This window comes from Mastacembelus armatus, chromosome 14, assembly GCF_900324485.2.
Source record: "Mastacembelus armatus chromosome 14, fMasArm1.2, whole genome shotgun sequence".
Taxonomy (NCBI): Eukaryota; Metazoa; Chordata; class Actinopteri; order Synbranchiformes; family Mastacembelidae; genus Mastacembelus; species Mastacembelus armatus.
The window spans coordinates 10906835-10920197 of NC_046646.1; the positions used below are offsets into that span (position 1 = coordinate 10906835).

Here is a 13363-nt window from a genome sequence, read left to right on the forward strand (position 1 = left end):
AAGGCAATACAATACATCGATACCATATACGGTACCAAGACAGCAGCCTCAAAATTTACCATAGCAACGACTGTATATAGTACATAGTGCCACAGCTCAGCATCATTATTGAACTGAAATCCTAAATGTTCACCCTATTATCACCTGGATTTCTACTATCACTACCATCTGTGGATCTAGTTTCAAAAACATTATTTTTAATATTATTATAAAAACATTTATTACTACCCATCAAACAACAACACCTATCAAGGCATGGCTGAGCAGATCCATGGGATGATTCAGTGGTTTATTGTATTCTAGTACACAAACATGTTTAGATTTAGCTGCTGCATGTTTTTTAAGCTTCTCAGTCTTTCTGGAGCAGTACAGTTGTTCCTTCACCTCAATTGAAAAAAAAGACAGTTGAGATTTCAGAGATCTGCATGTAAGATCTTGTCCCTCCACCACACACAGTGAGAAACAGGAGGGCAGAGAAAAGAGATAGCTGTGCAGTCTTAAAATTCTTCACTCATAACGTCTCCATTCCATCAAACTGACTTGAGCGCATCTAGAATGTGACTGGTGGATAGATTACAAAATAAAAATGTGAATCAGTTCATCAACATAATGAGTATAGACATTTTTAATGCAGGAAAACACAAAAATGAGGCCAATCTCTTCAGTGGAGACACTCCGTTTTCTTTTTCATCCATTCATAGAGTTCCAGTAGAAAGGAAGCTATCACTTATCAGACCATTTCAAACATCTGTGCCTCATGTGTCTAACAAATGTTGCTTGCTCTGCCTATTCTGACGAAGATGGGCACTTCCCTAATTATTGCCCTGGCATAACTAACTGATTGGACTTGTTACAACATAACCTTCACAAAGTCAACAGTAACTGTGAATAGTAAATCACACATGGAACTATTAATATGAAAACTCAAGGTTTTCTGCGACTAAAATACTGTTTACTTTAAGAAGGTCCCTTAATGGAGTGCTATTTTGAGAAGATGTATCAGTGAGCTTCAGTAGTATTCCAATGAAAATTTGCTAAATGCTAAACTCAAAATGAGAGTGTCACAAAGCAGATACAGTGGGTACGGAAAGTATTCAGACCCCTTTAAATTTTTCACTCTTTGTGTCATTGCAGCCAGTTGCCAAAATCAAAAAAGTTCATTTTATTTCTCATTAATGTACACTCAGCACCCCATCTTGACAGAAAAAAAACAGAAATGTAGAAATTTTTGCAAATTTATTAAAAAAGAAAAACTGAAATATCACATGGTCATAAGTATTCAGACCCTTTGCAGTGACACTCATATTTAACTCACATGCTGTCCATTTCTTCTGATCCTCCTTGAGATGGTTCTGCTCCTTCATTGGAGTCCAGCTGTGTTTAATTAAACTGATTGGACTTGATTAGGAAAGGCACACACCTGTCTATATAAGACCTCAAAGCTCACAGTGCATGTCAGAGCAAATGAGAATCATGAGGTCGAAGGAACTGCCCAAGGAGCTCAGAGACAGAATTGTGGCAAGGCACAGATCTGGCCAAGGTTACAAAAGAATTTCTGCAGCACTCAAGGTTCCTAAGAGCACAGTGGCCTCCATAATCCTCAAATGGAAAAAGTTTGGGACGACCAGAACTCTTCCTAGACCTGGCCATCCAGCGAAACTGAGCAATCGTGGGAGAAGAGCCTTGGTGAGAGAGGTAAAGAAGAACCCAAAGATCATTGTGGCTGAGCTCCAGAGATGCAGTAGGGAGATGGGAGAAAGTTCCACAAAGTCAACTATCACTGCAGCCCTCCACCAGTCGGGGCTTTATGGCAGAGTGGCCCGACAGAAGCCTCTCCTCAGTGCAAGACACATGAAAGCCCGCATAGAGTTTGCCAAAAAACACATAAAGGACTCCCAGACTATGAGAAATAAGATTCTCTGGTCTGATGAGACCAAGATTGAACTTTTTGGCGTTAATTCTAAGCGGTATGTGTGGAGAAAACCAGGCACTGCTCATCACCTGCCCAATACAATCCCTACAGTGAAACATGGTGGTGGGAGCATCATGTTGTGGGGGTGTTTTTCAGCTGCAGGGACAGGACGACTGGTTGCAATTGAAGGAAAGATGAATGCGGCCATGTACAGAGATATCCTGGAAGAAATCCTCTTCCAGAGTGCTCAGGACCTCAGACTGGGCCGAAGGTTCACCTTTCAACAGGACAATGACCCTAAGCACACAGCTAAAATAACAAAGGAGTGGCTTTGGAACAACTCTGTGACCGTTCTTGACTGGCCCAGCCAGAGCCCTGACCTATACACAATTGAGCATCTCTGGAGAGACCTGAAAATGGCTGTCCACCAACGTTCATCATTCAATCTGACAGAACTGGAGAGGATCTGCAAGGAAGAATGGCAGAGGATCCCCAAATCCAGGTGTGAAAAACTTGTTGCATCATTCCCAAGAAGACTCATGGCTGTACTAGCTCAAAAGGGTGCTTCTACTCAATACTGAGCACAGGGTCTGAATACTTATGACCATGTGATATTTCAGTTTTTCTTTTTTAATAAATTTGCAAAAATTTCTACATTTCTGTTTTTTTCTGTCAAGATGGGGTGCTGAGTGTACATTAATGAGAAATAAAATGAACTTTTTTGATTTTGGCAAATGGCTGCAATGACACAAAGAGTGAAAAATTTAAAAGGGGTCTGAATACTTTCCGTACCCACTGTATGTGAAATAAAGGAACCTTCTATGTTCAGTGACGATGCTGCTTGAATGTGTTAAATCTGCTATAGTCACCTCACACTTTTGATCATGTGGATGTAGGTACCTGCCAGGGAAACTTATAAGGATTATATTCACGATGCAGCATTTGCATCTCACTCTGTCCAGGATAAACCAGCCAGCATCTACAGATAATTATTCCAATCACTGTTAATAATCTTTGCAGCCTGTATGCTATAATAAGTCTGTAATTAAACTTTATAATTAAGGAAAACTTTAAGGTCAAGACCTTTAAATCAAATGGGGAGGTGGATTTTTAAGTACCTAAAATTATTATTATTATTTTTAAACTTTTAACCTGCACCACAAGTGGTTAAGCCAAGTAAGCTTCAGAACATGTTTGTGTGTGGGCAGAGCAGACAATCTGTCAACATGCACCAAATGCTAAATTAATCTAAAGGATTACAATCCATCAGAGTATGTGTAAACCAAAAGAACAGCTACAGCCAGAATATTACTAATTTGCAAAGAAAGTCTGTATTAATATTTTTCATAACTCGTTACAAACTATGCTGCAGTTGGAAGTGACAATATGCTATTGTCACTGCAGATCTATGGACTTATTCAGCATATTCAAGCTAAGCAGGGGCGTGGGCCCAAGGGCTGAATTCAGATTCTAAAACAAAAAGGCAAGAGATGTGTCAAAGCAACAGGGAACAAGCGTGGGCATAATTTTGCCTGGACTCAAATGGGTAGAGTCATGGCTTTGCATACAGGGGGGCTTAATGTTAACAGGAACACATACTTAATTGTAGATCATTGCTCAGCCATACAGGTCTGCAATACTGAAGTTTATGTCGATCTTTAATCCTTCTGTCTCTTGGTGTGGTACAACTTCCATTACATGAGACCAATTCCATCTTCTAAATGTGCAACTTCTGTATGTAAGCAGTGGAAACTTATAAGGAAATGAGCTTCAGTAAAAATGAGCAAAAAGCTTTCATCTCTATGAAAAAGCAAAGCAACCCAGTGTAATAAGGTGGAACTGGTAAAGAGTAGAGAGCCTTCTAACCTGATTTGTTGATAGGGCTCAGGGCTTGATAGTTGTGGACTGTGTTCAAGCCAAGGAATACTATTATTCAGTTTACAAGTCACACTTTTTAGAGGTGCTGGAGTTGTTGTTTTCTGACTTTACACATTTACTTAACATTGCATTTTGACATCTAGACAGGAGCAGAGTGAACCTGATATGATCACTCTGATGGGGGAGTTCAAACACATTTTTATGTATTTTTATTTTTAGTCAGACATCCGCTGACTGGTCAACTGGTCCAGTCAGCAAGAGCTTAGCATCCCTACCAAAGTATAAAGGAGAGTTAAAGCTCGATCACAATTCTATAAATATCTCTAATTTTTCCAGCAGCAGAGTGCACATGTGTTCATCACTGCTGCACTCATTGCAGCTACACATGGGAAAGTGGACACATATGAATATTAAAACCATGACACGATGCTGGCCTCATTTAAAATCCCTGGCAGATGTTGCACTTGGGAAGGGGACATTCAATATTCTGTGTTCTCAAGGAAACAATTAAGGAAGCGCATCTAAAAAAAAAAAAAAAAGTTTTTTCCCATCCAGCCAGATATTTAGAGAGTATATTATTCATTCATTAGTAATTTTTTTCTTTAAGAACAAGCTGTTTCTGCTAAGTTGCCTTTTAGCTGATATAGCACAGCTGATCCTCTACCATCAATCAAAATAGAGAAGCCAACACATGTAAGAATAAAACAGAGGTAATGATAATACCTCAGTACGTCCAATAACAGCCACAAAATATCTATTTGTGATACAACAGTAGTACCACTTCATAGTACAGTCATATATTATGTTGGCTAAGAACAGCACTGTGATTTCAACATCTCTGCAGTCATATAATCCCTCTCCTTTTAACACGTACTATAAATCAAGGTGTGACATATCTAGTGAGACCCTTAAGAATAATTCCACTGTTATGTATTTTTAACCATGAAAAATGTCATTTTCTGTCAGTGGGAGTTGATCTTCTAGTGCAAACACAGCTCTCATTTAGTTGGATGACCACAGTCAAATCAAATACGTTCTGATTATTTTAGAATAGATGACTTGTTAAACTGATTGAACAAATTAATCTAGGCTGCTAATAAAACATGTTTTAAAGAAGCATATGTAAATTAATGGGCCATTTACCTCAGAGACTGCAAAAATCATCTCATAGCAGCATCACACAAGATTCGGCAGCAGCCGAGGGATCTGACAGCCACATGAGACATGCGAAGCATAAACGTCTGCAAGTCTGTCAAACAGACTTTCAAAGCTTTCCTTTTGCCTATAGCTGTGTGATGTGTATGGAATTTATTCTGGTCACACTGGCTTTAACTACAGTCTCAACACTTGCGAGACTACAGTGGGTGGCTTTGTGTAACATCTTAAGCTGTTTTATGAGCAGCCAGGGTAAGGAAGATTTTATTTTTAAGAATTGTGTATTTCTTTCAAACAACCAAAACATAATCTGGTAGAACCAAGGGAGAGCAGCAGATATGTCACTTTTAGACTCTAATGTGGTGAAGCAAAATACAAAGGTCACAAATGTGCAAAATGATTTTTTTTTTTTTTACCTCTCTTAACATATTGATTTTCTAGCATTCTACCACAATTTGATTGTTGACAAAGACTGACGGAGAACACAGTGAGAGAGGAAATAGGTATGACATGTGCTAAAGGTCCCTGACTGGAATCACACAGGCATTGCCGCAGTTAGCTGCTGGTTTACTGTGATGCCTCCAAGAGGTGATTACTAAAGACAGCAGTCACACATATTAAATGCTTCGAGCTGAACCACTGTAAATGAACACTGACATTCATTTCAAGGACTTTTTTGTGGAATGAAAAATAAACCGAATGACTTCTTACTGAGCTGAACATTACTGCAAAGGCCATGCTGGCAGTGAACCTTAACCAATCCATGCTAGCATGAAATGCGCACCACTAGTTCACCAGTCTATATATAGATTCCCGTGGTTTTAAAAGAGGCAAACAAATCTTAATTTCTTCATACATCACATACATCAGACACTCCAAAAACCCTCTACTATGTTCTCCATCATTCTTCTGCTTTGGATACATAAACAATGATTACCCATACCAGCACAGCAAGTTAAAAATGTCTCCAAATTCAAACGAGCAAAGGCACCACTCAAAGGGTCTGTAAAGAGTAACTTCACCCTGACCACACACAGTAACCTATCATTGGGGACCCAATATCAGCCTGCTTCAAAACACAGCTTACAATATATGTGCTTCAAAATAGTAAGTGGTCTAGTGGGTCAGAGCCACACTGGGCAGAGTAAGGTGGAGCCTCGAGGCTTGAACAGACTTCACTTGCCAGTGTGTATACACTATCTGACACGCAAACATTGTCCGCAGCCACTTAAGTACACTTGATGCACTCTTGTCCTTGTCATTACATTGGGAGAGTTGTCATACTCTCATACAGACTCTCATGTCATACAGACGTGCTGGTGTGAAGATCCTTTCCTTGCTTTTGCACTATAAAATAAATATTGCTAAAATAAAGAACTAAATAAATAAAAATAATTTCTGCATTTTTATGGCATATGAAATAAATGAAACTACAATAAATGGAAGGTTGTCAGTCTGATCAACAGAAAACAGGAAGTAAGGCAAAGGGGCGAGGGGCCCTACAGCAAGACCTTAAAAGCCTGAGCTGCTCCAGTAGAGCTCACTGTCCATCAGCTAAGACCGTTGTTGCACTGGGCAGTTTGCAGGTATGGATTAGGGTAACAGTGTGCGCAGGGCATCTTAACTATCATGGAGAAATACAAATGAAACCCATAACTACCGAGTCAATAGTGTTAATATTGAAGCACTCATATGCTTCATTTTGTAAAGAACCTACAACATGACACCAGTGACTTCTGCAGAATTAAGGACTTAGAAAATGAAATGGGCTATATAAAAGAAGAGACATACTGTATTTTGCACATTTTCAGTCAGCGATGTTCTATAATGTTATCACCTATTTTAATGAGGACATTTACACAAAAATGTGCAAAAAAAGAGTTTATAGTGTACAATTTCTCTTGCGGTGCTGCAGTAGTGTTTAAAAGAAAAACTGTAAAAATAGAAAAATTAAGCTCCTAAGCGCATAAGTAAAGCTGCATGATAAGTGGAGACTGCATAAATCCAATTTTGTAAAAATCCATCCAAGTAAGCCCTGTTGGCCTATGAAATTACCTTTAGGCTATCAGTTAGCCTATTTTCCCTTGAAAAATGTGGGGATTTTCCCCCCAAGATTTTAGTTCTCCCTCTTCGTGGGCCAAAACCATGTTGGCTGTTGACTGTTCAAAAGTCAAACAAGACACTTGTCTATTTCAGCTCAGCTCAAAAAAATGGGCAAGGAGCAAGGATGGTGAAAGGCTCTGTGAAGTACTTTTCATTCTTCCCTTCCCCCCTCCTGAACAGTAGCAGATGACAATAGCTTCTAAACCAGGGCACGCCAGACATCCTGACAAAGGCAGACTCCTCCCAAGCTGCTGAGTCCCTGCTCCCAAATAAACATAGCTATAGGGAGAGGGCAAGAGTCGGGGATGTGGTGCTTGCCATGTCCAGACTAGCGGCAAAATGAGTCCTTCTTCCTAAGAGCAAAGCATTCTGCCAACGAACCATAAAATGCATGCTGAACAAGGCAAATGTCTTGAAATGCTACAAGGCTCAATTGCATTCTGCCTAATTAGGGTTGCAACAAAAAATAATGCTGTCACAATAATTTACAAAAAATATTTAAAATTGAAAAGCGAAGAAATGCATCTTCTGTACACACTGCCACAGCATATTATGAATGCTATATAGCTCTTACTCACATGTAGGCAGGCGAAAGGGGTGAGGACCTGGATGTCTTAAGAACTGGCACTGGGAATTTCCAGCTGACAGGAGAACCGCTTTTCCATTTCAACGGCATGTTGTTGTCACCAGAATGGTGCTACAGCAATACCAACAGCAAAGACCATTTCCATGAAAAAGCTTCCAATGCAGTCTTCCATCCCACTCTGCCCACACCATTAAAGGGGGAGGGAGAGCAGCAGCTACAGAAATACAGTGGTAGAGGCAATGCAGGCTACAGTTAGGGTTGTGACTTAGCGGCAGCACTGAGAAGCCAATAGATTGCATCCACCACGACTACTTGTCCTGCTGCATTCACAGTTGTCTCGTGGTAGGAGGGGGCAGAAAGCCCTTCCTTCCCATCACCCTTTCAGAGTTTGTGAACAGCCCAGTAGCTAAGCAACAGTGCCACCTTGTTAAAAGAGCTGTGATTACAGTTCTGGGCTTGCTATGGCAAGAAGTAGAAGAGGGAAGGAGGAGGGGAAAGAAAAGTAAGAGAAATAAAAAAACAAAACTGATACAATTACATTACATCAAACCAAATATATCTACTGTCCTATAGGTATGTGTAGTGCAAATTTCAGTCAATGGCGAAAAATAACATCTACCTAAAAAAAAATTGTCTTTAACTATCAATAACTATCTATAGGCATGTTATTTTTCTACTTGATGTAGTATTGAAATATTACAGTTCTTTGTCATATATTTCTTCCATGTCACCATGGTATTGCAAGTTGGATAAACAAAGCAGACAGTGGGATAAATAAGAATTATACTGAGGTTCACTGGTAAAGTCCTCATCGTCAGCACTAGTGCAATCAATGTACAGCAATAAAGACGGAGCAGCACAGTTCAGCAAACACTTAATGTACCTAATGACAACTGCAAACTGTTTGAAAGTGTCAATACCATAAAAAACTCCAGACTTTTAAGCTATACAGTGCCTTTTTATAAAACTAAACTTAGTAGTCTTCTTTGCAAGAGTACATTTTCCCCACCTCAGTGACATTCACTGAGTTAACCCTTCTAATGATGGCAGTAACCATGACACAGTAAAGACTGCTGCACATTTGTGACATATCACGCTGTCTGACGGTATCAGGCAGTCTGCTTCACCCAACTAGTTCATGACTTTACTGACAGTGATAAGCAACAGATTATAAGCGTATTTCAACAAACACATCACTTATTAGTGAGTAATCTGTTCACAAAACCACCAAAAAAAGCCACATCTGCACTTAGTCCAACGTCTATGAAGCATCAGATTAATTCCATGTCTAACAGTTCCTGCAGCTGCTTCATAGTACACGCCTAATTAATTAAGGTTTTTAGGAGGGATGACAGTTCATGGTTGGCAAGATATGATGTGCTGTTGTCTGACCATGTCGGAAGTTAAAAGTCTTTATGGTTGTTCCAAACAGCTTCAGATCAAAGATAGGGTGAAAGGTCAGCTGGCAGTGAGCGAAGTAAGAGGTAATGATCCTATATATGCAGGGACGAAGGCATACATTTTCAAACAGGCTCTACTGGAAAGCTTTTATAATGTTACTCCCTATGTAAAGACAATTCCATCCTGTCCAGAGAAATTTCAGTTAAACTACACCGCATATGTGTATCAATATAAAGCCCAGCCTTAGTCTAAGGGATATTCCTGCTTATGACATTTATCTGTCCTGCCATACAAACCGAACCCTACTTGAGTCATACCACACTAGCTGCAGCGATGTTGATCACTTAATCCTTATAGTTCTCTACTGTATTATTATGATTATTACCAGCTAATATTGAATAAGATCATATCTTTCTTAGGCTAAATGATTACCTTATGCAGTTGTCTGTATGACTGTCAAAGCCACAGAGTTAGATTTCAAGGCATCCAGAGGAGGCTACATTCTTTTACAGCTCAGTCATGACCCTTTCACCGTCTTCTTCTACCACCTCCATCCTCGTAACAACCTTGTCATCACACCTTCCGGCCTCAGCAGCTTACACTATAAATGGCGAAATGACCTCGGCTCTACGGCAAGGGCAGCAGTCATTCCATCTCCTCTGTCAAAGCCTGAAGGCTCAGTGCTACACCTGTTATCCTCAGTTCTACTATAATACTGTCCTTCCAAAACTGCAAACACCCTTCCTTTGGACTCAAAAAGGAAAAAAAATAATCATTTCTTCTTGGATTTTACACTTTCAACTTTCTTTACAGTACACAATGACAGGTATATATGGGACTTTGATAAGCCAATGAGACCTGAAGGTCTGCTGTTAATGTATTCCCTTTTGTAATTAATAAATGTATGTCTTTTTCACAACTAAATGAATAATGCAAAAACAATTAACAGAGGGAGAGCAAATGCTTTCTTTTTCTTTTGTTTATTTAAACAAGCCAACGGGATTATTCTGAGAATTATGGCCTGCAACCTCAGGCTGTGGAGAGACAGTCTACACTCTGCCTGCATTAATTGCAGTCCTTTACACTGAAAATAGTGTTCAGCCATAACTGGCCATCCAGTTGGTGTAGTGTGTTATCCACCCCCACACAGTCACAGTTCTGACCACGGGTAAAGAAAATCCTTTTGCCAACATATTGGATGAAACACTCCAGACATGCTCATTTCCCTAGTGGAGGGCTAGAGACACCTGTCAATATCTACTGTAGGGTTCCACAAATCATATTACTGTCTATTTAACAGTGTAGTGTAATATAGTACAATACTTATTTACAGAGTTAGCTCCATAAACCATCCAGTGCTCCTCTTATCCTATTAGCTTATTGATGATATAACAATCAGTTCATATGTTGACTAATAAGTAACAAAAAAAATGCAGCAGAGAAATACCAAATTAGATTTGGACACTTTAGAAACCTTTTGCCCACCAATGCTAGATGATTTGCAAGATATGTGCATCTTTGTAAAGTTCTCTTTAAAAAGCTCTATCTGCATCAAGAGTTACATTACATTTAGATATATCATTCTTGGATTTTTTAAAATATTGTTACGTTTCAGCATTTACTTAGAAAGTTGTGTATCTGTCAGTCATATAACAGGAAACTACATCCACCCATTGAGATTAGACTGTCCTGTCAAACAGGTGCTGAATACATGAACTAGGTCAGAAAATAACTTGGTTTTATTTGAGGGCAGAAGTTTCATATGGAAGTGGTACTATTCTTTTTAATGTTGTAATAAACAAATAAATATGAGAATTGATCAGTTGATAGAAGAATATAATCTTTTAGTCCTGATCTCAATGCCAAAGATAACATTCATGTGATGTCTTGAACAACCTTTCACTGTGCATCAAATTTGACGCACTGAATGCTAATTGTTGACACATACTTACATCAGCCATAAATTAAGTCTAACCCTATTGAGCATACTCAAATCTATTAACCATACTGTTGCAATAAAATCTAAAGGCAAGCATTGTTTACTGTGGGCAACATCAAATACACAAATAGTCGTAAGCAAGTTAAACCTATGTTAAAAACAAAAACATAACACACAAACCACCATCCTATGAAGCCAAATGTTCAGTAACACACGTCAGTACACATGCTTTGCTGCCCCTAACCCTGCTGTTCTGCCATCTTTGTCTTTATTTGTCATTGATGCCAAAAGAAACAGAGAATCCTCACTGGGTATTGCAGAGTAACTTTGACATTAACACATCACTGACAGTTGAGTTGCCACAATTAAGAAAGTTGATTGAATTTGAATTATGATATGTGGTGTAAGCCTGAAGTGTATTTCATCTTGACGTTCATGGCTGGCATGAAGTAATAGTTTCTGTTGTCACACACAGGATGTAAGATCTGTATCACGTTCACAGTCAAACTAATATTCCTCCACAGTCAAAAAAAAAAGGCCAAATTTGTCACCCCCTTCTGTCATTTTCTCTCATGTTGGAAGTCACAGGTTACATGTTGGCTAAATATATCCCGGTGCAAAGCTGCAAAAAGCTCTAACTTTTTGCATACTTGTCTTTACTGCCTTTTTAATTGGGTCAAAGGTAATTGTGTTATGAGCAGCTGTGAAATACGCCAGAGCTATCACACAAACAAAGACTAGCGGGCATCAAGTGATGCGTATGATGCTGGTTCATGTATTTATACTATCTATCCATTAACTATGCATTATTTGCTGATTCTGTCAGGACCTGAGAACGATCCAGCATGATTTCTGTTATGAAGAGTAACTGTTGCTGTTCCATTCGGTTAGGTATTTGTAATTTGACTAAATGACAGAGACAGGAGGTCACTTCATAAACAAGATTTGTTTGTTTTCTGGCACTGAGCCCAGTTGAAAACCCCTATTTCACTCATTATACATACAAAAAAGAAAACTATTACTATACTGATTGAGCAACAGAATGACTGCTTGCAAGCAGTGATAAATTAACCAACATTATGCATAGTGATAAATTAGTAAACATTATGCACAGATCATTCAGGTGTTTAAGGCTGCCACAGGTGAATAATGTACCAGAGTCACTGAAATATCTTTCAAATCAGCTACTCGACACTGGTAAGTCTCTTTGCAGTGATTCTCAATGCTGGTAATTAGGTACCTCAACCCCTCTGTTTTCCATCTTGCAGTCTAATCAGGGATTACGTGATTACCACCTCAGATGTCTTGTGGAAACTTTTTCCTAGCCAGGACTGATAATTACTGCATTGTATTCAGCTTAGTAACAGTCAATCATCAATCCCAAATCAAAAATGGGTTTCTTTAAGTTAATTAAGTTAGTCATTTTTCCTGGCTCCTATAAATGTCAAGAGCAGTAAAAAGAAAATCTTAAACATTCTTATGATGGTTTTCTCTGAACAGCTCATGAAATGTTATCAAGGTTTATGAGCTAGAAAGCAAAATGTGCTTAATTAAAATGAATAAATACACATAATCGCTGTGGGTATAACGGAATAATAGATATTGCACATTACCTGTCATGCAGTCCGATGGGCATTGTCTCCCCTCTGTGTACAGGGTGCTCCATACCCTCGCCAAAACCACACCTCAAAAACAGAAACATGGTACTTTCAGCATTTTGTAGTCAGTCTTATAAACAGCTCAAACACAGCCAAGAAAATGCTGAAGCATTTACAAGTCAATTTTACATTTTTATTTATAACTGAACTTACTTTTTAATATTATTCCTGCTCAGTATCTAAGTGTTGTCATTAAATCTGGCACTCATTGTATAAAATACACACCCAAAAACAAAATCGTTATTGTTTAATAAATCAGAAGTAACACATTCTTTCAGCTTTAGAAAAATCAGATGAACATCTAAAGGTGCATGCTGAGAGAGACAGCAAAACTGAAACATTTATTAACTTGATGAATTTTAATATGGTCAGATTTTCAAACTTCAATCTCAAGTTTATCCTGAAAGAAAGCTTGTCCATGTTTGACAGACTTTTATGACATAAGATTACGATTTGATCTGGTATGGTACGGTACAGTACGATACGGTACGATAACATATGTTAAGATAAGACAAATTCATGATGTCTCAAGACGTTTATTTACATTCACACCCTGAAGCCCTGTTACCTGTAAAAAAACTAATTCATAGCAATGAATATGTAAAATGTCGTACTGAAGTTGACTGGATGTTGTATGGTCCCCCCACACACATTTCTAACTTGTTGCTTTACACAGAACTAGGCTAATTGAAGCTAAAAATATCTGTAATGTGTTACTTGAGAGAACAATC

General features: G+C 38.7%; 1 protein-coding gene across 2 annotated transcripts in view; it reads right to left on the reverse strand.

Moving 5' to 3' along the window:
- klhl13 (kelch-like family member 13) overlaps positions 1 to 13363 on the reverse strand; it is a 37085-nt gene that overhangs the window by 22641 nt on the left and 1081 nt on the right. For both annotated transcript variants that reach the window (XR_003297020.1, XM_026328870.1), the window contains exon 2: positions 12588 to 12659. Coding sequence is in view for 1 of the 2 variants with exons in the window: in XM_026328870.1 (XP_026184655.1) it covers positions 12588 to 12640 (53 nt within the window). In the remaining variant the exon portion in view is untranslated. The remainder of the gene's footprint in view (positions 1 to 12587; positions 12660 to 13363) is intronic.